This window comes from Vicia villosa, linkage group LG3, assembly GCF_029867415.1.
Source record: "Vicia villosa cultivar HV-30 ecotype Madison, WI linkage group LG3, Vvil1.0, whole genome shotgun sequence".
Taxonomy (NCBI): domain Eukaryota; kingdom Viridiplantae; phylum Streptophyta; class Magnoliopsida; order Fabales; family Fabaceae; genus Vicia; species Vicia villosa.
Genome location: NC_081182.1, coordinates 189,268,235 through 189,295,035, shown reverse-complemented (window position 1 = coordinate 189,295,035; position 26,801 = coordinate 189,268,235). Strand labels below are relative to the sequence as shown.

At 34.5% G+C, this 26,801-nt stretch overlaps 3 protein-coding genes and 1 pseudogene across 3 annotated transcripts; 1 reads left to right on the top strand and 3 right to left on the bottom strand.

Moving 5' to 3' along the window:
• Positions 1-530: 530 nt before the first annotated feature.
• On the top strand, positions 531-8,111 carry LOC131662692 (DNA topoisomerase 2-like). The gene is made up of 19 exons (XM_058932545.1): positions 531-1,199; positions 2,061-2,353; positions 2,452-2,518; positions 2,608-2,878; positions 2,970-3,169; positions 3,310-3,519; positions 3,641-3,754; positions 3,843-3,953; positions 4,309-4,473; positions 4,566-4,907; positions 4,997-5,130; positions 5,237-5,585; positions 5,672-5,858; positions 5,946-5,995; positions 6,088-6,534; positions 6,617-6,785; positions 6,889-6,968; positions 7,057-7,135; positions 7,259-8,111. The coding sequence occupies exons 1-19, from the start codon at positions 660-662 to the stop codon at positions 7,903-7,905; spliced, it is 4,455 nt and encodes a 1,484-aa protein (XP_058788528.1). The 5' UTR covers positions 531-659; the 3' UTR covers positions 7,906-8,111.
• Positions 8,112-9,299: 1,188 nt separating this feature from the next.
• Positions 9,300-11,943, bottom strand: LOC131659565 (cation/H(+) antiporter 28-like). The gene is made up of 4 exons (XM_058928738.1): positions 11,767-11,943; positions 10,694-11,692; positions 10,012-10,611; positions 9,300-9,935 (listed from the first exon to the last, which is right to left on the bottom strand). The coding sequence occupies exons 1-4, from the start codon at positions 11,941-11,943 to the stop codon at positions 9,300-9,302; spliced, it is 2,412 nt and encodes an 803-aa protein (XP_058784721.1).
• Positions 11,944-12,358: 415 nt separating this feature from the next.
• LOC131659564 (probable E3 ubiquitin-protein ligase RHB1A) lies at positions 12,359-13,018 on the bottom strand. The gene has a single exon (XM_058928737.1). It carries the CDS (start codon positions 13,016-13,018, stop codon positions 12,359-12,361), a length of 660 nt encoding a protein of 219 aa, XP_058784720.1.
• Positions 13,019-22,681: 9,663 nt separating this feature from the next.
• On the bottom strand, positions 22,682-25,947 carry LOC131659563 (protein FAR-RED IMPAIRED RESPONSE 1-like; annotated as a pseudogene).
• Positions 25,948-26,801: the final 854 nt, after the last annotated feature.

Sequence of the window (26,801 nt, the reverse complement as noted above, 5' to 3'; positions counted from 1 at the left end):
GTTCCTCCCATTCCATCGAATAAAAAACTTCATAATTTCTAATTCCAATACGGAACAAATAAATTTTACACTCTATTTCGTGACAATGTGGATCACAAATTTTATTCCACAATAAACAATATTTCAAGTGCCTATTTATCACACTATTTTATGAATTTGAGCCGTTTCTTTTGAATGAACATTATTGCAAAAAAATTACTTGTTTTTAAGTTTGAAAGTTTTGATCCAAATAAATAAAAAGTAAACCTTCATGCATTGAATTCGGCACAAATCCACATTACTAAACCCACAGTACTACACAATCTTCTTTTGACCAACACGTGACATGTACGGCACAAATAAAACCACATCCATTAACTAACCCGACCCAAACCCGTAAACCCACATTCCAACTCACCAAACCAATTAGAAAAACCCCAAACCCGAATCCGGATCCGAATCCTATCAACAATCCACAATAACACTCGTTCAAATTTCAAACTCCCGCTCCAAACCCCATCTCAAATTTGAAACTCAAAAACTACCGTTAGATTCTTCTTTTCAAATATCATTAAATCAACACTTCAATTCACCACACTCTCGCTCCCATTTCTCACTTTCTCTCTCTCTAACAAAAATCTCCGACGACACAACCTCCGTGTCAACCACCACAATCCACCATGGAAAAACGCCCTCTCCAACCAAGCACCGCCGCCAACATTCCTTCGAAAACAATCGAAGAAATGTACCAAAAGAAAACGCAGCTCGAACACATCCTCCTCCGTCCCGATACCTACGTCGGCTCAATCGAGAAACACACTCAGAATCTCTGGGTTTACGAAAACGACGAAATGGTTCACCGATCGGTGTCCTACGTTCCTGGACTTTACAAGATCTTCGACGAGATTCTCGTGAATGCGGCCGATAACAAACAGAGAGATCCGTCGATGGATTCTTTGAAGGTTACGATAGATCCGGAGGAGAATACGGTTTCTGTTTACAATAACGGAGACGGAGTTCCGGTTGAGATTCATCAGGAGGAGAAGGTTTACGTTCCTGAGTTGATTTTTGGTCATCTGCTTACTAGTAGTAACTATGATGATAATGTGAAGAAAACTACTGGTGGAAGAAATGGTTATGGTGCTAAGCTCACGAATATTTTTTCGACCGAGTTTATCATTGAGACTGCTGACGGTCATCGTCTGAAGAAGTATAAGCAGGTAGTAATTTGTTTGTTGATTTTAGAGGTGGATTTTGGCTTTTGATTTGTTAATTATTTGGTGATTTAGGATATGTTAGGGTTTAGGGTTTTTAAATGTTGATGTGGTGAACTGAAGTTGAATTTCGTTGATTTCTGATTCTGCTAGGGTTTTTAAATGTTGCTGTGAACTGACGTTGAATTTGTTGATTTCTGATTCTGCTAGTGTTTTTTAAATGTTGCTGTGGTGAATTGAAGTTGAATCTGTTGATTTCTGATTCTGCTAGTGTTTTTAAATGTTGCTGTGGTCAACTGAAGTTAAATTTGTTGATTTTTGATTCTGCAAGGGTTTTAATGTTTGCTGTAATGAACTGTAGCTTTTGCTTGATTGGTGATACTTTAAAATGTTGCTGTGGTGAATTGAAGTTGAATTTGTTGATTTCTGATTCTGCTAGGGTTTTAGTGTTTGCTGTAATGAACTGTAGTTTTTGCTAATTTGATGATACTTTTAAATGTTGTTGTGGTGAACTGAAGGTTGAATTTGATGATATCTGATTCTGCTAGGGTTTTAGTGTTTACTGTAATGAACTGTAATTTTGCTCAATTGGTGATAATTTTAAATGTTGCTGTGGTGAACTGAAGTTGATTTTGTTGATTTCTGGCTCTGCTACAGTTTTGATGTTTGCTGTAATGAACGGTAGTTTTTTGTTAATTTGATGATAATTTGATATTTGATCAATTGGTGACTGCACTTTGGTGCATACAATGTAGAATCAGTGCGATTTATATTTAAGTTTAAGTATATTAGTTGTGCATTTAGAATATTGTTTGTGGTTATTTATATGGCTAATGATGATTGGGTTGATTTTCTTGTGTTATGAAGGTGTTCTCAAACAATATGGGGAAGAAGGGTGATCCAGTGATAACCAAATGCAAAGCTAATGAGAACTGGACCAAGGTGACCTTTAAGCCTGACTTGGAGAAGTTCAAAATGACTTATCTTGAAGAGGATGTTGTTGCTTTGATGAAAAAGCGTGTCCTGGATATGGCTGGGTGCTTTGGAAAGACGGTTAAGGTTGAACTCAATGGAACCGTGATTCGTTTTAAGTCGTTCCGTGATTATGCTGATCTCTTCTTGAAATGTGCTGAGAAGTCCAAGCCTATGCCCCTGCCAAGGTTTGTTTCTAGAATTATGTTATTGTTTGAGAGTGCTGTAAGTGTGTGTGGTCGTGTTTTCATCATTAATGTTATATAACTTGATTTGTTGTTTTTAGGATTCATGCCAAAGTAGGTGATAGGTGGGAGATTTGCGTCAGTCTAAGTGATGGGCAATTTCAACAGGTGACTAGTGAAGTTCTAAAGCATAGTAACTTGGAGGTTCATTGATATTAATTTCTTGTCTTACACACTTTAATTTGTATTTTTAACAGGTCAGCTTTGTTAACTCGATTGCTACAATCAAGGGTGGGACACATGTTGATTACATCACCAATCAGATTACTACCTATATAATGAACAAAGTGAATAAGAAAAAGAAGGATGCGAATGTGAAAGCTCACACGGTTAAGAATCATTTGTGGGTTTTCGTCAATTCTCTAATTGACAACCCTGCTTTTGACTCTCAAACTAAGGAGACACTAACAACTAGACAAGCTAGTTTTGGTTCTAAATGTGATGTTCCAGAATCAATGTTAAAGGATGGTTAGTAGGACATAATTTGTTTGTAATTTTTGTAATGTGACCAAATTTGAGGAAATCATGTCTTACTCTCATATATTGTTAATCTCTGCAGTTGAGAAATCTGGAATAGTGGACACCCTCCTATCATGGGCAGATTTTAAACAGAGTAAAGATTTGAAGAAAACTGATGGAACTAAGACCCAAAGGCTCCGTGGGATCGTAAAGCTTGAGGATGCCAATGAAGCTGGTGGAAGGAACTCTGAGAAATGTACTTTGATTTTGACAGAGGGGGATTCTGCCAAGGCCCTTGCTGTAAGTGGTTGTCTATGTCTACAGTTTAGGCAATATAAAGGAGTCTTATGATTTAAATTTAAGTCAATCATTCTAAATCCCCAATATTTGCATAAAAAAAAAAGTCTTAATTTATTTTTTCTTTGTTTTCATGTATGAAGATGGCCGGTCTTTCTGTGGTGGGTCGAGACCACTATGGTGTGTTTCCATTGAGAGGAAAATTGCTGAATGTGCGAGAAGCTAGCAGTAAACAAATAATGGAAAACGAAGAAATTCAGAATATAAAAAAGATTCTGGGATTGCAGCAAAACAAAGAGTACACTAATGTGAAGTCTTTGAGATATGGTCATTTGATGATTATGGCTGATCAGGTGAGAGTTACCTAAGATCTTAGTATAATAATATAAACATCTCAGTTTCAGTAGAATATATGAGGATGCTAATATTTAAGTAATGAACGGGGATATAATTGTTCAACGTTATGTGATTCAGGATCATGATGGCTCACATATCAAAGGGCTTCTGATTAATTTCATTCATTCCTTCTGGCCATCATTGCTTAAGGTTCCATCTTTCTTGGTGGAGTTTACTACTCCCATTATAAGGGTTAGTATATTGGTAATTTAGATTTTTGAACTATACAGTCTGTTGAATAAAACACCCACTCTGAATATCACATCTACTTTCTCTACAGGCTTCTCATCCGAACAAGACAATAACATCATTTTATTCCATGCCGGAATATGAAGCATGGAAAGAAAGATTGGGGAACAGTGCAACTAGTTGGAAGATAAAGTACTATAAGGTTTGTTGTTGTAAGCAATGAGAAACTTCATAATTTTAAGCTTATAATATTAGTATACCTCTATATCTGCATATATAGCTAAAGAGCACGAATACTCCTTGAATTAAGTGTGTACTAGTGTCGAAGATGTGTTGTTGTCAGACACGCGTGTTAGATAACTTCAAAAATTTCTCAATTTTGTTTAGTTTATATAAAAAACCAAAGTTAAAAAGATGTTCTTACTTTGTATTGGGCAATTATCACAATATACTATGTTTTCACAATTTCTGAAAATAATTTATGTAAAGTTTGTTGCGACTACTAGAGATAAATTCATTTGAATCAACCATCTGATGTGTTTTGGTGTTTGTTTTAGGGGTTGGGTACAAGTACCCCCCAAGAAGGGAGAGAGTACTTTAGTGATCTTGGTAAGCACAGAAAGGATTTCATTTGGGATGATGAACTCGATGGAAATGCAATTGAGCTGGCATTCAGCAAGAAAAAAGCTGAAGATAGGAAGATTTGGATGCGTAATTTTGAGGTATGTTTTTCAACATGTGAATCTGCTAGCTAAAAGCTTACTCTTCTAGGGTGTATATTTAACATAAGGTTTATCATTCTCTGTTGTTGCAGCCTGGAACTTGCCGCGATCATGAAGCAAAACTTATAAACTATAAGGACTTCGTTAACAAAGAGCTTATATTGTTCTCAAGGGCAGATCTACAGAGGTCCATTCCCTCTATGGTTGATGGCCTTAAACCTGGTCAAAGGAAGATTCTTTTTGGTTCATTTAAGAAAAAATTGTACAAAGAAATTAAAGTTGCCCAGTTTATTGGTTATGTGTCTGAGCACTCTGCTTACCACCATGGTGAACAAAGTCTTGCTAGCACAATTATTGGAATGGCACAGGATTTTGTGGGCAGCAACAATATCAACCTTCTCAAACCAAACGGTCAATTTGGTACTCGTAACTTGGTGAGGCAAACCTGCAGATAAGCCTTTGCTGCAGTATTTACCATGTTAAAAAATTTATAATCTGTACTTACTGTAATTTGCTTTTTCAGGGTGGTAAAGACCATGCAAGTGCCAGATACATTTACACTGAGCTAAGTCCTGTTACTCGATGCCTCTTCCATGAGGATGATGATAAACTTCTTGAATATTTGAATGAAGATGGGAAGTCCATTGAACCAAATTGGTATTTGTATTCTCCTTTTTTCTGAAGGCTATTTTTGTTTGTAAGTAGTGACAATTAAGTAACACCATAAATGTTGAATTAATTGGATTTTTACTTGTCACCACAGGTACATGCCAATTATACCTTTGGTTCTTGTCAATGGAAGTGAGGGAATTGGGACAGGTTGGAGTTCTTACATTCCCAACTATAATCCACGGGAAATTATTGCCAATGTAAGACGATTGCTGAATAGTGAGGAATTAGTGCCAATGGATCCATGGTACAGAGGATTCAGAGGTACTATTGAGAAAAGTGCCAAAGAAGGTGGCTATATAGTCAATGGCACTGTAACTGAAATAGATGAGCAAACTTTCAGAATCACAGAGCTTCCTATACGTAAGTGGACTCAAGATTATAAGCAATTTCTTGAATCCATAACTGATGGGACCCCTAATGTCAAAGATCCACTCATCGAGGTAACATGTCATAAGCATTTACTCACCGCAAACACAAATAGTTAATTTGTGTCTCTCTTATCATTTGAAATTTTGTTTGTTTGCAGGATTTTAGGCAAAATGGTGATGATGCAATTGTAGACATTGAAATCAAGATGAAGCCAGAAAAGATAGCTACAATCTTGCAAGAAGGATTATTCAAGAAATTCAAATTGACTAACACTATTAGCACAAACAACATGCACCTTTTTGATGCAGAGGGAAAAATTAAGAAATTTGACACTCCCGAACAAAGTATAACCTTCACAATACCCGTGTGTTTTAAATCATAATATCTACAATATTTTTCATACTAACTGTTTTGTTCCATTTTTGGTGCAGTTCTTGAAGAGTTCTTTCCACTTCGGCTAGACTATTATGAGAAGAGAAAGGTGGGTTTTGATGGCATTAGTCTTTCATCGGTCTTTCTATTATTTTCTGTACCTATTTAATATGAACTAAAATGCAAGCTGTGCATGTGCAGGAGTATATATTGGGCAACCTTAATCGGCTGTTGTTGATTTTGGATAACAAAGTCAGGTTTATATTAGGGGTTGTGAATGGAGAAATTATTGTGAGCAACCGGAAAAAAGCTGAGTTGTTGATTGAACTGAAGCAGAAAGGTTTTACTCCCATGCCCAGGAAAGGTAAATCCGCCAAACCACAAGTTGCTGGGGCAAATGATGGTGATTCAGAAGAGCAGGAAGATACTGAGCTCGAAACTGGATCTCAGCCTGTCAGTGTTGAAGGAGCAACATGGGGTGACTACGAGTATCTTTTATCCTTACCTATTGGAACTTTGACTCTTGAAAGTGTGCAAAAGTTGCTTGATGAAAAGACTGAAAAGGAAAAGGAGTATGAAATTTTGTCCGGAACACCAACAACATCACTGTGGTTGAAGGATCTAGATGAGTTTGAAAAGAAACTTGATGTGAGAGACCATTGTTGAATTTGTTTAGTAGTATATGAATCATTGAAGGTCTATATTAATAATCTTTTTGTCTGTATTTCAGGAGCTAGATAGCAAAGACGCAGAAGAGGATCGAAAGAGAGCAAGCCAAGGAAGTAAAAAAGCAAATGGTTTTGTTTCAAAACCTTCAAAGAAGCCGCCACAACCACGAAAGAATACTAAGAAGACCAAAAATGCTGAGCCAGAGAGTGGTAGTTCTTCAATGGAAATTGGTAAGCTTGAGTTGTTTTATCATTTTTTTTAATATTGTGTAATGTGTTATTTTCAAGTTTTGCTATCCACTTGGGTATGAACTTTTTTGATTTGCATCATCAGAGAATGCTGTTGAAGTTGCAAAACCAGCTGAGGTTGCAAAACCAAAAGGACAAGCAGCTCCTAAGAAGAATATCCAAAAGGTATGCCAATTGCTGATTTTTTATAGTGCATTGTTTTACACTGAATCATGTTTAAGCCCTTATGTTTTCATAATATGCCTATCATCAGGAACCTGAAGATGAGATTCAATCTCTTCAAGAACGCCTAGCTGCGTACAACTTTGAATCATCTGGTGAAAAATCACAAGGTAAATATTTTTGGGCTGAAGTAGTTAAATATGTTGTGAATCTTCCATTCAATTGCCATACTAGTTATGTAGTGTATAATGTTACACATGCTGAGTGCTGAACTTGCTGTTTTCTTTCCACAGCGATGGAAAGTGAAGAAGTGCAACAGAAGGCTGCTGGGAAGAAACAGAATAATAAAAAGGGTGGGGCAAAAAAGAAGTCAAGTACCATAGTGTTGGAATCAGATAGTGATAATGAAGTTAATGATGTTGACGACGACGACGATGATGACTTCGAAGAAGTACAACAGAAGGCTGCACCAGTTAAGAAGGGAGGGAGAAAGCCTGCTGCTCAGAATGCCAAGAAGGCACCTGCAAAGGCTCCCGCAAAGGCACCTGCAGCCCCTAAGAAAAGAAATGCTGGCACTAAACAATCGGCTGGTCAAAAATTATTAACTGATATGTTGCAGCCAGCTGAAGGTACAGGTACTTCCCCAGAGAAGAAAGTGAGGAAGATGAGGGAGTCTCCTTTTAACAAGAAGAGTGGTTCTATACTGGGCAGGGCTGCTGCTAAGGATATAAGTCCGATTTCAGAAGACATATCTGCAGGTTCTGCTTCTAACTCTCCTGTTTCCGAAGATGAAATGGTTGAGATTGCACCACAGCCAGCAAGGGTAAGACCCCAGAGGGCAAATCGTGCTCAAAAGAAATATGCAGTGAGTGAATCTGAGAGTGAAGATGATTCGGATGAGGATGTGGAATTGTCAGATTTTGAAGAAGATGATGACTAGATTATTCTTTTAATCGCATTAGTGAAACTAGATGAATGCTGTGTTACTGTTCTGTAAAAAACTGATCTGTGTCTTGCAGACTTGTGTTTGTTATTTGATGACTTGAACTCATTAGTTTGAATGTAACAATCAGATTTCTGACTCTAGCCATTGTTCTTCTATTCCTTGTGGATATTTGCATCTGAATTTAATTAGTTTGTTTTGTATATTTTGGATATTTGCATCTGAATTTAATTAGTTTGTTTTGTATATTTTGGTGATTGCTTATAGATCCAGCATACAGAACCAATGGTTTATTTATTTATTTTTATTTTTAAAACAGACATGATTAGATAATATAGCTCCAAGGATTTTACAATCATTGACAAAAATTCACTGCTAGATTCAAACAGTGTAACTTTTAGTTTCACCCGGTAAACTTCAGAACCACGCACAACTGAAACCATTTACAGCATGATTACAGTGAGGGCTGGTGGTAACCTGTGCAGTTCCGGTGGTACCTTACTCCGGAACATCGAGTGTCATATACAACACTACAGCAGACATAAGTTGGCACGGGTATCACGCCAGCTTACAAGTGCTTGGATTGTCTCTCCTAGAGTAGCTAAATCTCCAACAACACTCTGAACTCTTCCAGCCACACTTTAGTGATCATACCTCCATAACTCCATTGCACAATATCAGGGCTCTAAGTGGAAGGAAATGTGTCAGATTTCTCATCAAGGTGAGCAGCAACAACATTTACAGCTTCTCCACAGCATATCCAGTTCCATAAAATTAAGCGACCTTTTGCAGTGCATTTTTGGCAAGTGAGGCTTAAAATACAAGTGCATCAAATCAACCATTGAGTAACAAGAAAATCTAATAGCCAGGTTCAGTTCACCCATCATTTTAACACCTGAAGGATGAAGCATCAGTAAAGGGTAAGAGTTTGTATACAAAAAATCTGCATATGTATGCATGATTTTTGGAGTTAGTGCAGATTTCATCTCGGGCATCCCATGATCCATATTCATCTTTGCAGCTGCTGGAGGAGAAGATCGATGTTCTTCTTTATTAGAACCAGACATGGTACAAAATGAGTACTTCGACACATTCTTCTTCCGATAAAACATGTTCATGATTGAATCTGTCAATGATACTGGAGTTATTTATTGCTTTTGTTATTGTTGTGGTAGACACATGCATGAAGTGTGAGGCTCGGTATACGTCAAATAAGCGAAGCGGATTATCTATTGCTAATTACGCATCATTTACACATTTCTGAATCATTACCTGTATATATCGCAAATTCACACAAATTTTTTCTATTTTCTTGATGCTACATACAATTGTGTCTAACTCTACACTATCTATATCCATCTTTCTATATTTTTTTTTCTTAGAGCTACTATCTAATCTCTAATATTATTTTTATTATATGACATAACAGAAAAATCTTCATCTAATCCATCTATTTCTCCTTTAAGTCTGTGTTGTTGGATGATCAAAACCGAAACCGTCACTGCAAAATCCGGTCCCGAAAGAACATCGCCTATAGGTCCAAGTTCAGGACACTGTTGCCAATCATTCATCCCTCTTGTTAAAATCGAGTTCACCCCTCCTTCTCTTCCTACAATAACCAACGAGTACTGCCCTTCAAATGACTTGAGAATAGAAAAAGTCTCTGAAGCATTTGCGAGATGTTTCTCCGTATATGCAATTCTCCCTCCAATCACATGCTTCTCGTAGAACTCCGCAAAACATTCATCATCCAACTGCATTTCCTCCTCCTGCTCCGGGAGGATGATTCTGTATCCGACTAATCTAGACGACTCCGCAGTTGTATCTACTAGAAATCTTATTACTGTCAGATTTACTCCCGGATGTTGCGCGACACGACTAGCATAGGCAAGTGCTTCTCTATCATCTTTCCCACCTATGAATATCACTGCCACGTTTTCCGATGCTTGACATCTCGTTAAACGTTCTAACGATCCAAAGCCTCTATCTACTAGAATCCCAACAGAACAAGGCGCACTTCTAAGAACCTGTTCAAAACAATATTATATATTCGTCAAATTCGTGTCGAGAGAATAAGATATCTATTGTTGTTAGAGGCATTACCTTTCTGTTAACATATCTGAACCCTTGATTACCACCATCCAATGTTCGATCCTGACGTTGAAACCGATGAAACGGTAATATGACAAGAGCAACCATCAAGTCCTCTGCTAAAACACAAATGTCTTGTGGCATGTTATTAATCGTCGATAACGCCATGGTTCTTTTCAATGTAATACCTTCACCATTTTCTGCCACATGTGCTTGAAACGAGTTTGTTATTTTCTCTCTCATTTCCATTACTTCTTTGTCTTTCACAGTTGCTGTGTGAACTCCTTCATCCTTCTCTAAATTTACCGATATTTCGTTTGTTAGTTCAATCATGTCAGCGACATACACTAGAATACCCGGATCAGCTCCACCTTTCGTAATCTCCACAAAGCTTATCGACGCAGGAACATTTTGAGGTCCATGAACACATAATAGGATCCTTAGTTCACTCGACGGATCGAGCGATTGAAGCGCTAAGCGATGAGTAGGCGATCTTTTCCTTGCACGTTTTATGATAAGTGCTACAACCGACGGCATGTATAAAATCGTGAAAAAGATTGCAAATATCATCCCAATCCCTGTGGAAACAGTTGTTGCTACGCCACAACTCATCTGCAAAACACGGTTTCAGTGACTTGCGTTACACTCAACAAAAACTATTCGGTCTATTTTCAAAATAAGCATAAGGACTTACCACTTTGACAACCATGTAGATATGCAAATGACCCTTTGTAGTAAGAAGCAATCCTATCGAAATTGCTTCCGGCCAGTGAAATCCCTGTATTGCCCCCGTAGCAAGCGCTCCCGAAACTTTTCCGACTATTGACACAACCATAAGCACAAGTATTTTTACCCATGTGCTAACATTCTTTGCTTCAAACTTTCTCAAATCTGCTTCAAACCCAACCCACAAGAAAAAAATGTAAAAGAAAATTGTATTCAACACATAGTTGATTTTGGTAACAACCCATTTTGAAACCCTACCCTCCTTAGGAAAACAAACACCAACTATAAAAGCGCTTAAAATCGGTGTAAAACCAGTTAAAACCGACGAAGAGCACATTAACACCACAAACGCGATCGAGAGTATCAAATGCGGACCTTTCATAGGTCTACCTTCTGGATTTTCATTATTAACCCAACTCATAAAAAACGGCGAAATTACTAATGTGAATACCACTTCTCCCAAGACCGCGAAACCCATTCTCATCACTTTTTTAGAATCAAAACCAAGATGCAAATCACTGCAAATATCAGGCAGTGGAGCAAGTATGAAACAAATTGCAAGCGTGCAATAGCACACGAAATCCGAGTGCATTGCACACGCGATTACAAGCTTCCCGATATCTGATTTTCCGATTTTGAGCTGTGTTATTAAACGCGTCAACACAGGCGAATCCGTGCTCGCCATTAGGATCGAGAGAGCTAAGGAGAATTCGACTAGTTTATCTATGTTCGGAAAATACTTTAGAAAAGGAGATACAGTAATCGCTAATAGGAACGTTATCAAAATTCCGGTATATGCAACCCTAACATATCTTGGTGGTTTTTGTAACAGAATATACGGATCCATCTCTATCCCTAATGCAAACATATAAGCCATCATCCCGAAATCGATTATAAATCCAAACGTCGAGTTGAATTTCTCAAATAAACGACGTACGAATCCTATGTTTCCAACGATTACTCCGACCTGCATTCATATAATCATATAATCATTACAAAGAACACGAATGCGACAATGTTGTACTATAAACCGAAACTTACGATTATATGAGAAGTGATTCGAGGTTGCGAATAAGGCTTAAGCACAAAATGCAAACCATTGCACAAAATCACCATGACCATAAATAGAGAAAAGTTTTTAGCCAATCCAACAATGAGATCGGCTAGCTTGTCGCCACATATAAGTGGCGGCACTGCCATTGACAAGCCAAAAGCCATTTTGACAAACCAAAATCAATTAATCTTGTTCATCTTCTTTCAAGTTTCAATTACTAACAACAACATTTTTGTTACAAACATGTTTTTGTGAAATCCTATGGTTGTTATTTCTTAGCTTTGTTTAAGGAGACTATAGAGGAGCACTTTAAGGATTATTAAGAAAATGCTTATAAGGTGAAAGTGAAGTTTTGAGATTATGTGTGGAATGCATTCAACCGAAAAAAATGGATCAATCACAAATTTAATATATATTAAAATTAAATTTTATTCTAAATAAAAAAGTAATTATACAATTTTTTTTGAAAAAACACATGTTCAGCGCCAAACCCTAATTATCAAATTAGGGTTCATAAGAAAAAAACACATCCATTGATAAAATCTAACCAACAAAAATAACAATATTTCAGTTGTGTGTTCAAGTAGGCAACTCGAACCTACACAACGGACACGAATGACCTATCTCCAACCAATCACTGATACATTTCGGATGATACATATGCGAACATGGCATAACAAGACAAACATTAAAATCCTCGAAACAGATACTACATTTTCCTTCTTTTTCAACTTTCTCTAATTTCTCAATACACGACTTTGCCGCAGGAACAAACTCAATATCTTGATCTTGATCGCTAATATCTTCATCACTTTCACTACTCTCATCGATTTCATCATCGCCATCAACCTCACTTTCACTACTCTCATCTTCGGTAGCTCTTGGAATGCAAATATCAACTCGAATAGGCAAAGCCGTTGAATTCTTGTGCGTCGTTTTCACCATATCCTCCAAACATTCTAAAATCTTCGACTCTACAACCCTATAAGCATCTTGAGGTATATCCGTCTCAGAAAGCCAAGACTCGATGGTTGTTTTTTGAATCATTTCCTCCTTTGTTACGTATATAAAATTGTGACTCTGCGTCACGTTAGAAGTTCTAAACCTCCTCGCACTCAAAACATACATGTTGGTGCAATTAAACTCCGCTATAAAATATCTATCCGCCGGACATGATGATGAAATATTGTTTAGATCAGAAGAGTGGTTTGGATTTACATCACAATGATATTCATCCATTGTTGAATCTTGAGAAAAAGTGATCACAAAAATCAAAAAAACTAAAGAGAGAATTCTTAAACAAATAATAAACTATAAGAATAAGCTGTTTTGGAATGAGAAATAAATAGAGGAAACAATTGAGAAAACCAGAAAATTTCAAATAGTTTTTAATTGATTTGTTGCAACAAAAAACAAAACTGTCGATATTTAAGGATATTGAGAAAAACCATAACCTACGTATAAAACTCAACCGCCTAGGTTAGTTGTTTTGTTTTTAAAAAATTAGAAATTAATTTAAAAATAAAGTTTGAAAGAAAAATAAAATCTGTTTTGAGAACTTTAAATTTCTTTTAAAATCTTGATCCCATCAAATCACAATGCTATCTTCTCATTAATTATAAAGAATTCAAATTTAATACACACAATTACATTCAAAGTTCTTGTTTCGTTTGACTATATAAAATTAATAATTTCACGAATTACAATTTTTATTTAATGTCCTATTTCTTTTTTTAATAATAATATTTTTAAATTCTTCCGCATTTAGAAATATTAATATATTTCAACATCTAGAAAATTTTAATCTAATAATATTAATAAAATACACACAAATGTTAACAATAGAAATTAACAAATAAAATCTTTTTTCATTAAAGAGTATTAGATGAATATCTTTTTGGATCGTTCTAGCTGAATCTTTTTCAATTGACCTATATAACACATATTTTCCAAAATAATGACAGAGATTGAGTAAAGATATATTACTGATTTGTTTTATAATTATAATATTTTCTTTTATTTTTTAAATGACATTTTTTTTATAGTTTTTAAAGAATGACATAGTTTGTCAGCATAACCGTTAGGAGTTATTTTTTATATTAGAATTGTATCTGACGTAGACGCGTAGTGGTGATGATTTGAGGTTTGAGAGTACTATTCTCTCAAGGTTTTAAATTCAAATCAACTATAAACAAGTTGCTTATAAAAAACAAATAAAATATTTAAGATTTTAAAATATTTTCTAAAATTCTAAAATAAACTACTTAATCCCTTACATTATTAACTTTTACTAAGCTTTATTTAAAAGAAAAAAAGGGAATGTTGTACACTATCTAATGTGTCACAAGATAAAATGGTGGGTAAAAAAGCATTATGTCATGGCTTTCTAAAGTAGATGTTCCTAGAGATGCTTTTACTTTGGTGGCAGAAAAAATCTTGCAATATGCTCGTGAAATGGTTAATAATGGAACATATAAGAACCTAAGGATTTTTTTCTATTCGAGTTGATTTCTTTGTTACACATGCTTTTGAAGTGGGTGACAAAGTTGAAAAGAACAACTGTTTGGAAGAGAAAATAGAGGTTGAAGAAGATGAAGATAATAACATGTTGGTTCTTACTGTTACAAGGACTATTAAAGATAACTATAATAAAGATGAATGGAATTACAGATGAAAGAGGAAGAAATGGAGATTGAAGAAAAAGAAGAAGATATTGAGTTGGCTCTGATTGTTACAAGAACTATTGAAAATAACCATGATAAAAATGATTATGATGATGAATGGAGCTCTAGTTGGGCAGAAGATATGAAGATTGAAGATGAAGAAAATAATAGATCTAATTTGACTCTTACAAAAATTATTTGTTGGAACAAATTTGGTTCGTCAATTAATCCTTAAAATTTTGATGATAACAAGTATTTTGTATGAAGAAAATTTTTGTACTCGATTTGTTTAAGTGTGCAGATTTTACCCATAAATTTTGGACTTTGAGTATGCAAAGTGTGAACTCTGGATACGTGTAGTTATGGATTCTGAACAAAGCAACTCTAGAGTTTAGGATATCAAAACGCACTCTAAACAGTTGAAGAAGAAGCGTTTACAGTGACAAATGTGCTTCTACAATGTATCAAGTCATCTACTGAACAAAGATTATCCAAATCGACTCTGATAACTCAATATTCTGACATTTCTCTAATAACACGGAGGACTTACTCTGATCAAGCTTCATCTCTATCTATCAGAAGCCTCTGACTCTAGTAGTTAAGATATGAAGAAAAATTAGTAACTCTGGAATCTGAACAAGCTTCACCAAATTCTATTAGAAGCCTCTGTTTGGAATAGATTACTACGAAGGAAGATAGTGTGAAAATATTAAAATAGTACAAATCATCATCATTTTCACTACCTTATAAAAGGGGATAAAAGGACTGTTGTTAGTACCAACTTTTGCAAAACGTCTCATCCTCACCTTCCACGATGCTTCTACCGCCACTCTACTCTGCACTACTCAACGTCTCCATGCAAGTTGTGGTTTAGGAAATTCCAACTTCACCCTCCAACAGATCTCTTTTTCATCTATTTAAAAGAGTGCTTGAAGCCATGAAAAATGAAGAACGAATTATCTAGAACAAACAACATTAAATCTATTCAAAAGAGAGAAACACAAAGTCGAGTATCGACATAAAGAAGAAAGCTATTATTTTATTGAAAGCTTCATAACTTTCATTCTTTGTAAATTTCATTGTATTGTAATTGTGCGTATCATCTTTTCAAGAAGCATTTTGTAAATACAAACCCTTTGTAAGATTAAGCAGGTTGGTTAAGAATCCATGGGGGATAAAGGTATAGTCAGGATCCTCGAGAAAACTTAGACGATTTGTCTTTGTGGTTGAAATCAAACGGTATTTGATTAGTAGATTAAGTCCTTGTTGATAAGGTAAAATCACCTGGGTAGAGTGAACTGAAGGTAGCCTAGTAAACGGTGAAATGGGATAAAATCTTGTGTTCTTTATCCTTCCTGCTATTTTTAGTTTGTGTTTTGGGTGGTTAAAAAGCGTTAAATCTTGAAACCCAGTTAAAAACCCATTTTTTGTATTTCATTGAACCTTTAATTGGCATCAGAGTGGTTCTGATATTGATTGCTATCAAAACACTTAACCGTGTCAGATAAAGATCCAATACTTGAAACACAATGGCATAAATTCCTCCAGCAAATACTAACAATGACAAAAATCATTTTGCTGGTAAACCTCTAATTTTTTATGGTGAAAAGTTTGATTATTGGAAGGATATAATAGAAAGTTTCTTCATGTTGATTTATGGGATATGGTAACAAATGGTTACACACATTATGTGAATGCCAATGGTGTATGCCAATGGTGTCAAACTCAATAGAAGTGCTATGAATGATCAACAAAAATGAGATAGCAAAAATCATCACACATCTAGAACCATTATGTTGAACGACATCTCATATACTGACTATGAAAAGATAATAAATAGAGACTCTGCAAATTTTATATTTGATTCTCTCAGAATGATTCAAGAAGGAAATTAGCAAGTTAAAGAAACCTAGACCTTAGCCTTGATTCAAAATTATGAATCCTTCAAGATGAAATATGAAGAAACTATTAAGAGCATGTTCTGAAGGTTTCAAACTCTGGTAGCAGGACTTAAAGTTCTAAACAATGGGCACACTACTGCAGATCACGTAAAGAAAATCATCAGAAGTATTCCAATGAAATGGAGACCTATGGTGACTGCACTAAAAGGGTTTTCTTATGGACTGGTTTGATTTTGAACACCTCTAGGTCACGCTAATCGTCCGGGAGGTGCAGACTAGGTAGAATATATAGAAAAACAACCTAAGCAAAGGCTTCCAAGATTTAAGCTTAGCACATAGTTGAAATACCATCATGTAGGCTTAGGACCTCAGATGAAGCTGGGAGGGGGTAACTTTTAAATGCTTCAGGACGACCACCTTGAAGTCAGAGTAAGGCAGGCACATCCCTATCTTTATAAACAAACACTCATAAAGTGGGACTGCACAACCATATAAAATGTTGCATATCCTATTCTTGGGGTCCACTGGAAGAACCAAAAAAATTCTTAGGGGCACCGACCACAATGTCAACAACTTATATAGCTACCTCAGTGTTTAGGACAGACAGGGTACCCACCACCTCTACATCCACCCAGGCATACGTAATCGCGTTAGCCTGCTGCATCAACGTCACACCCTTCCGAGTGAGGTGGTAGATTTTAGAAGGTACCTCGGGCGTGATCCACAATACTACATTCTACCTACCCCAAAGATCCAAGTGAGTCTTCACTTTCGCATCCTCTAGTTTGGTCTCAAGTTGTTCTTCTCGTCCAGTCTTTTCTTTGGATCGACGATGTCGAACGATAATATGAGATTATTGTTGGTCAATCTCCTTACAACCAAAGTTTGGGGTGCCTTCCCTTCGAATGTATGGTTGGTATGTAACACCCTAATTCTCCAACGATAATTTAATAAAATTAGAGTAAATTATTTTTCATAATAAAATACAACAATTAGGATGTCACACATCACAACAAATAAAAACTAGTTCGAACATGCATACATAGATACATAACACATCATATGGATGAACCAGAAATAAATCAATAAATGTTCTCAACTTTAACTTCATTAATGCAGCGGAATAAACATTTATTCTCTTCAATTTTTTTAACAAAGTAATAACAACATTTATTCAATCAAAAAGGAGTTCTTATTACTCCAACAAAACCTCAAATTAAAATGTCAACATAATAAAGCAGACAAGCGTTCATCCCCATGGTGTTACGTATCAGAGCATAGGTGCCGACTCATAAAATAAGAAGGGCAACCTTTTCAGGACCTCGCTACCTCAGACAACTCCTGATAAACTACACGTTACCCACGTAGAGACAACATTCAAACAGTAAGGGTGAGATATCACAACAATATAACAATTTATATAATGGTAACTATGCAACAATATCTCATGCAAGCTATCACAATTAAAGCTTCACTAATTTATACCATCGTCAACAATTTACCTACACAACAATATACACAAACATACACAATTCATCATTCAAATCAACATATAATTCATGTCGCAACCACACAACTCAACATCATGTAAATCATTCACCTTCATGTTATGGGACTGACTCGAATCCATGCATGTGGTACCAACAGGGCATAAGCCCTCTTCGAAATTCCAAATACGGAAATAATAGGGCAAGAGCCCTCAACAACAAGGCATAAGCCCTCAACAATTTCCCAATCCAAGCCAACAACAAGGCGTAAGCCTTCAACCATGAATGCATGCAACATCGATATGCAACAACATAATATACAATTCCAGAGCATGAGCTCTCAACATTCTGCCATTCCAGACCAACAAACAGCGACATCGTTATGCATTATATCATGCATTTTATTCAATCATCATTCCTGCAACTTCATCGTTAAAACATAACAAATACGCCTCACTTTGTACGACATTGACACGCGAGGCATAAGTCTCCTGCAGAAAAATATCGTTTTCAAATATCAAAATTATTATTAAATTAAATAAAATATTTTTAGCTTTCCAAGGGTTCAAACAGTGCATCAAACGAACATCCGAGTCAAAAGATATGAATTTTCAAAGTTTGGAAAAATTATCAGCTTCAATAAGGTAACCGGTTACCTCCAGACTGTTAACCGGTTACACTACAAAACAATAGTAAACCCCATCAAAAAAGTTCAGTGGTAACCGGTTACCTCAAGACTAGTAAGTTACTTCATCCAAATAAAGCCAAAATGTCCAGTTTTTACGCAGGGTAACCGTTTACCTCCATACTGGTAACCGGTTACCTATGTAGTAGAGGCCAAAAATTGTTAAATTTTCTGCTATGAAATTTTCTCCTCAAAACCCAAAAATTCAATTTGTGACCAAAATAAAACCAGTTCAAGCATACAATTCATAACACATACACTATATAATCCTAAACAAATTATCAGATCAATTTCATCAATTGTATTCGATTATATGGATTAATCTATGAACAACCTACACCAAAACTTAACATTCAACAATCCCCACATATCCACAACTATACCACCTATTAGAGAGTCAGAACCCCAACCTTACCTTAGATTGAGGATTCCCGAAGCTCTCTCGATGGATTCTTTCTCTCTTCTTTGCTCCAACTTCTAAGAGCACGATCGTTTTTACCAAATTTTACGATTGATTCTCTCTTCCTCTTTTTGACTAGAATAACCCTTAGACCCTTATTATGATAATCCCATAATGCCCTCACTAATTTCCTCATAAGCCAATTTAAATAATTCTTCTAATTCTAAATAATTATTTTCTAAATAATTATTTCTCACCACTTTATTTAATTAGGCTATTTTCCCCAAAAATCCGATTTTGATAATAACCTGTATACAACATCGGCAACAACAATAGTATCAAATAAATCACGAAAAGACCGATTAAAAATAATAAATAAAATATTCGGAGCGTTACAGGTGAGTCCCAATTGATTTTGTCGTGCCAAGCCTGAGGATTTGATACCCAACTTATCAAAGTTGGTCGATGATGCCATGTAGATATTGTTTACGAGCATCATAGTCTAGATCTCAGCCCCGGTGGAATTTCTACACTTACTAGGGAACTTATATTTAAGCCCAAACGTCTATACTCTTTATGTGATGCCCTCAGGTCATTCTTCACGATGAGGACTAAACCAAGCCATAAGGAAAACACCAGATCCAATCTGAGGAAAACTCGCCCACTGGTCGGAGATCCTTCGGTACCTTTAAAAGAGCCCCAGTTATCGATCTGCGCCCGATGCTAACTATGAAATCGTCGTATCCCGACGATATTAACTACGAAATTGTCATATCTTCGAAGTCGCAATTTGAGCACTACATCGGTAATGAGAAGTATAAGCGACATTAGATTGGAAAATGAATTGTGAATCTTCGACATGATCTTCGAAGAAATTACCTTCTATATCTGGATCTAAATTCCTTCACTGTGTTGCTTTCGTGGAGTTCTCGAGGGAATCAGAGATGTGAGAATCCGATGTAGGAATGGCAACGGGGCGGGTCGGGAACAATTTTTACCTCCCCCAAACTCAAACCCATCCTAAACGGGTTCGGGTATTCCCGCCTCACCATCATCCATTTAGTAAAATCAATTTTTTAATTAAAATATTTATTTATTTTTAAAAATAAAATTATATTATAAATAATAAAATAAAAGAATCTCAAAAAATTTCATACATACATTTCCATTATTTTAAATAATAAATAAAAAACAAATTATCAAAACATTGATCACATATTTAATATTCTAAATTATCAAAAATAAATAATAATGTACATAATCAAATAAACGGGACGAGTTTGGGGTGAGTATTAGTGTCTTCATTACCCGACCCGTCCCCATCTTTTGTAATCGGGGAAAACTCAAACCCGAACCCAAATCCAGTCAAAGTGGGTTTTCCCCGTCAACTTCGGGGCGGGTTCAGGTGGGTACCCACAAATATGAGTTTTATTGCCATGCTTAATATGATGAACTGTAGTTTAGATGATGATTGATTGAATCAACTGCGACATACCTCCTTGTTTGCTTTTAAACGCTCCTGATTTTGATATATTGGGAGGTTGCAATTAGGTAAATCAGAGATTTGGATCTGAAATTGTAAGAATCCAGATCTAAAACTTCTATGTTCACACGATATAGTGACAATCAGAGAATGTACCATGCTCTTGACATGTGAACTGATTTTATACTTGGGTCAACTAGAGTGGATTTGAGAAGAATTTGGTCTTAATTATTTGGGTCATTGGCTGACCCAGAATAGATTTACTCCCTCCGTCCAAATAAATGTCATATTTGTAAAATTATTTGTCCCAAAAATAAGAGTCACTTTTAATTTCCAATGCATTTTAAGATTTGATCTTCCAATTGAATTCCTACCTAATACTCTTAATTTACTATTTCTCTACCTTCCATTAATAATAATTAAAATACATCAGGATAATTTGTAAAATTATTATCTTCTCTTTCATTAATTTTTTTTAATCTATGTGAAAATATTTACTATAACACTTATTTTAGGATAGATGTAGTAATATTTATTAGATTTTTCTTTTTTATAAAATTGTTTTATTTTAAATTAATAAATATAAGAAAAAGATGTAGTAATATTTATTAGATTTTTTTTATAAAATTGTTTTATTTTAAATTAATAAATATAAGAAAAAATGTACATGTAAAATGGAATGGTTCAAATTAGAATGTCCACATCACTGTGTCAGTTAATAAAAAGAATTAAACATTAACCTTTAAAAAAAAATTGAGATAGAAGTATTGAAAAAATTAATTGAGAAAATGGGTCATGCCCTGACAGTGTAAAATATTTTTACACTGTCAACCAATCACCACCATGCATCCAATTAAAACATTCTTTTATTTTAAAAATACTTTAATGACATGACAGATTCATGACTTCCTGGAATTGGATGACAGTGTAAAATTATTTTGGAAAATGATTAATAGTTCGAAATTTTTTTATACGAAAACCAACGAATTACGTGGCATTTTTACTCAATTGTGTTATTGTAACCGTCATTAACTTCGGTCAAATCAACAAGCTACAATTCCGTAAATTCAAAATAAAACTCTAAATCCATAATAAATTGTTAGAAAATGATTAACAGCTGTTCTCCTTTCTCACCGCTCATCCCATTCCACTTTCTTGAAATAAAGCCTTTTAAAATCACAATAAACATGAATTTTATTTCCAGATTTAGATCTTTAGATCCATATCATTTATGTGATGAAGATATGGTATTTTCAAAAGAGAAAACTTCATTGGTATCATTGAAACTTACCACTTCGTGGTGGTTGAAAACCACGCCACCCCGACGCCGGAGTATGCTGCCACTGAGTTGAGAAGCACCGTTGTAGCTTTGACCGAGTAATTTTCTCTCTTCCAATCCAAGATTTAATCTCATATATTTTCACAAGTGTGATTAAAGATGTAAATTATCTTTTAGACTACATCGGTATTGTGCTGGTTTGAACAATGATTGAATGTGGTTATATATGCTATTTGGGCTCCCAGTCCCATACATGTCACACACTTTTAATATAAATTAGGTACTGCGTGTATTATAATATCAAATATAGCTTCCAATTGGTGTGACATAACTATTAAATTTTGAATTCTGTTGGTGTGACATTAGTTTTACAACTGACTTATGAGTTGCAATTTTTTTATGCAGATATGATATTGTAACAGGGATTAAGAAGAGGTTGATACCAACTGTAATTATGTTTCATAGACTTTTTTTGGATCTATGGTTCTCCAATACATAAAGGAATTATATTACATTGAAACAAGTAATTCAGATGGCTGCACTTAGAAGAAATGAAATTGACACCAAGAAGTATACTTTCTCATCATAATAAGGCTATTGAACTTGCTGCTAGCATTAGTTTCAAACATGTCTAATGTCACTGAAATTACAATGGCGTTTAGGACTCTCATTTGAAGTTCAAACTGATGTAAAAATGTGATTACATTATAGTTGGAGAGTACTGATTTTTTTCTACTTTATCAAATAAATTAGTATTGTTTATTAAAAGATATGGAATGTAGATGGGTGCTCTTTGACTTGTAATTGTATTGATGTCAAAAATTATACCATGTTTTGAATGCAACAAAACTTAAACCTCTCACACTAGAAAAACACAGTAGATGGAAAATGACATAACAGAACAAAACCTCAACCAAGAGAAGAAAGAAAACACAGTATATCATAAAAAGTACAAAAACTTAAAAAGTAATTATTCACTTCCAACTACAATGATGGTTCTTCATTCATTTGATGTTGTACCTACAAAAATATTACAAAGATTTTGAATGAAGGATTTTATATTAAAAATTTAATATATTGAAACAAAATAAACAATTAATACCTGTGAAAGTTCAAAATATGGTCCATTGGTATGAAACCTAAAACAGAATTATATTAAATGAGTTGTTTCTATATCATAAATGTTCAAGTAAGAGTAAAGAGTAATAAAATAAATTTTGATACCTGATTTATTTTATCAAGATGTTTTTGATTTAGACAAATAAGAGCTAAATTAGTCATAGTACTGTAACTATTCATCCATTTTGTATACTCAGTATTTCCTTGAATGCTTTCCCGTGTTCCAATTCCATCACCAAGTTGAGATGTGAAAAATACTTCAGGTTCTTTATCATGTATTCTGGATGTGGATATGCCCTACAATAAAAAAAAAATCTTAAATTTGACATATCAACTATTACTATTATATCAGTAAACATTATAAATTTCATGCTCACCTCTTCTTGATCTTTATTTTTTTGCTGCATTTTTTAGTTTTTTTTTGTGCAAGCTTCTTCTTCACAATTTGATCAACTTTAGAAGTTTTTCTTTTTAAAGGAGGACGCCCTTTACTTCGAGTCACTGTTGGATCAAGAATAAAAGTCTGGTTTTGAGTTGGAGTATCTTCTTCTACAGTTCTAGGAGATGATTCTTTACACGCTAACTCAATTTTCAATTCTTTAATCCAATTCATCACTTTCAATAAATCATCTTCACTATTTATCTTTGTTGAAGCAACTTCATAAAAGGCATCACAAGCTATATCAACACGCTGCAATTCAGATTTTTTAGACATATTATCCAAACCACATTTAATAAGTGTATGGCTGCGATTTACATCCTTCCTCCATCGTGCCAAAATATAATTGTCAGGGATTGAATCTGTTTTTCCTCGGAGCTTAAGCACACAAAGGATGTGCTTGCATACAATACCTTTAAATTCAAACAAGCAACATGTGCATTTAAACAAGAAGTCTTTTTCATTGAAGAATACCATGAACCCAATGTCTTTCATCTTGTCGTGCACTTTCTTACTCTCTGTAACGCAAAATTTGGAATCTAATCCCTCCAATTTATCAAAACATGCATGGCAATACATCATCGAAGCAATTTCGAATTGAAATTCTTTGAACTTTGCATTGGTAAATGCTTTTTGGAATTGGACCTCAAAGCCAAAGTGACTTACACAAGCAATAATTGTATTAAATGACCTGAAATCAGCCATGCTCTCCTTTTCAATTTTATCTTTCAATGCATTATCGTATTGTTCAACAAATTGCTTCAATGTTGTCTTTGAGTTTACATATCCATCAAAAAATGAGTTCATACTTTCACTTCGTTGTGTAGTTGACATTCCAGCCCAAAATGTGTCCCTAACATATATAGGAACCCACCGATGCCGCTCTTCAAATAACGCTTTCAGTCATTCATTATCGTGTAGTTCATAATACACAACCACATGTTTCCACCTCATCATAAAATCACTTTTGCTTGTAGAATCATATACAATATCATGCAAAAGTGTTTTAATTGACTCATAATTGGAATATCTACCAAACTTTTCTGGAATTTTTTTCATTAAATGCCATAAGCACCATCGGTGTCGAGCCTTCGGAAAGACAGTCTTAATTGCATTCTTCATTGCTCTATCTTGATCAGTAATTATGGCATTTGGAGCACAACCGTGCATACACTCTAACCATGTTGAGAACAACCAAGTAAAAGTTTTAGTATCCTCATTAGACAATAGAGCACAACCTAACAACATAGATTGACCATGATGATTTACTCCAACAAAAGGAGCAAAAGGCATGTCATATTTATTTGTTAAGTAAGTGGTATCAAAAGTTATGACTTCGCCAAAATACTCATATGCAATCCTACATCTTGCATCAGCCCAAAACACATTACGTAACCGACTTTCATCATCCACATCCATTACATAATAAAATTGATTATTTTGCTTTTGCTTTCTGATAAAATATTTTTGTATTGCTTCTGCATCACCTGTCCCAAGTCGTAGTCGTCTTACTTTGTCTATATAGTTTCTACAGTCTTTTTCTCCAAATGTAAGATTCTCATACCCATTCGCTTCAACAACTAAAGATCGAAAGTTTCTGCTTACATTAATTCCAACTTGATCATTGAGTTCTAACCTTCTTCTCATCTGAGACCCCAAATTTTTGTTGGATCTAAAATATCGTGCTTTGCTTGGACTTAGTTCATGATTATGCTCAATAGCAACACTTGAAACTATAACTGCCCCGTTTAAATGAATATAAGCATTCAATCTCGCCTTACACTGTGTTTTTGTAATAGGATTGGGCTTCAATGGATTTTTTGATTGACTCACATACTTTCTTGCTCGACTACATGCCAAAGTAAAATATTTTTTTCCATCTTCTCCATTTTTTGAACTTATTTTAGCAATTCCAAAACCTATATGTCAAGCATAGTTCTTATAATACTCAGTAACTTCATCTTCAGAAGCAAATACCATACCAACACTAGGGATATCTTTTTCATATGTGTCATTTACTTCTAAACAATCAGTACCTTTTTGAGTTTCTTCATTTTTTTCCACTTCATCACAAATTTCAAATATTTCTTGCACTAATGCAACAAATTCAAAAAAAAAACTATGTTAATTGATTAAGACACCTAAGTAAATAGAACATCATTAAATTTATACAAAACTTTCAGGTAAATAAGTACACTAAATAGAAACGTAATGATAAAATACTTACTAATAGAAATGTAATGATAAAATACTTACTAGTAATTATTGAAATTGAAGCTAAAGCAGAGGTGATTAGGAGAAGCTAAAGATGCAGCTTTTCATCAATACAAAGGGATAAAAAATGAATATGAGAAATTATAAATGTAATTTTTCACAAAAGAATGAAGGAATAAAAAATGTTAGTTTACTGGAAATTGGAAAAAAAGCAAACCGTAAGCGGTGTGGCGGGAGTGGTATACGTGGGTTTTAATTCTATTAGAATTATGTTAAATATTAAATTTAATTTGTTTTCTAAAATGTAAAATAGTGGAATAAGTCATTGAACACGTGTTCGTGAAAATTCTTACAAAAAGTTGTCGTACTATTTAGCAGCTCTGAACTATTTTACACTGTCAGTGCACTACCTTTTAACTCAAATTAATTTTATTATTGTATTATAAAAGAGGCGGCTTCTAGAGTAAGGGCCCCAACATATCCCTCACCTTGAACCATCCGTAAGAGCCGTCAGATTATAAGTTCTATTGAATCTTACAATGTACTCTTCATATGATATTTTTTTAGAAATTCTCTCTCTATTATCTATCTCCTTTCCACACCTTCTTGCAATTTTAGTGATGGAAGAAATTGAATTCAGAATCTAAGAAAGAAGTCATTTTTAAGAGTGGAACAAATCTTCTTCAAATATTTTTCTTTTCTTTGAAATCAAAATGGTTTAAAACTAATGGATCTTGATCCTTTGATATTATTGATTGAGGTCAACTTCTTAATTTCTAAATTTATTTTTTATTCGTACATATGTTTTCTTCACTTTTCAAAAATTAGACTTTTGAAAAGTTCCGTGACACCACAATGAGATTTTTATCACATACCGTCACCACACTCCCACAAATATTTCATTACATATGTAAAAAGTGTGTCATAGGTAGATACTTGGCACCAATAACATGTTTACAAAATATAAAAAGTGTTTATAAAGCTTATAAAAGAAACTGAGATGGTATTTTGCAATTACATAACAGAATACAATAATTTAGTAAGTAAATCGATAAAATATGATATCGTGATATATCGAAACCTTTTTATTAATGAAAGTTTCTTTTTGTTTGTGTAAAATAACATTAAAACGATGCATATTTCCAGCAGACCTGCCTCATATATAAGAAAATATACATAATTTTTTATTTTAGTTTTTTTTATAAAAAATCCACAGCTGATAAGATGTATTAACTGTTAAATTAATGTTGATTATAATTTTCTAATTTAGTACTAAGTGATTGTGGGAGGATATAATTCATTTATTTGAAATATGATTTTAAGAGTAATGCTAACTTGTATTTTAAAGGCGC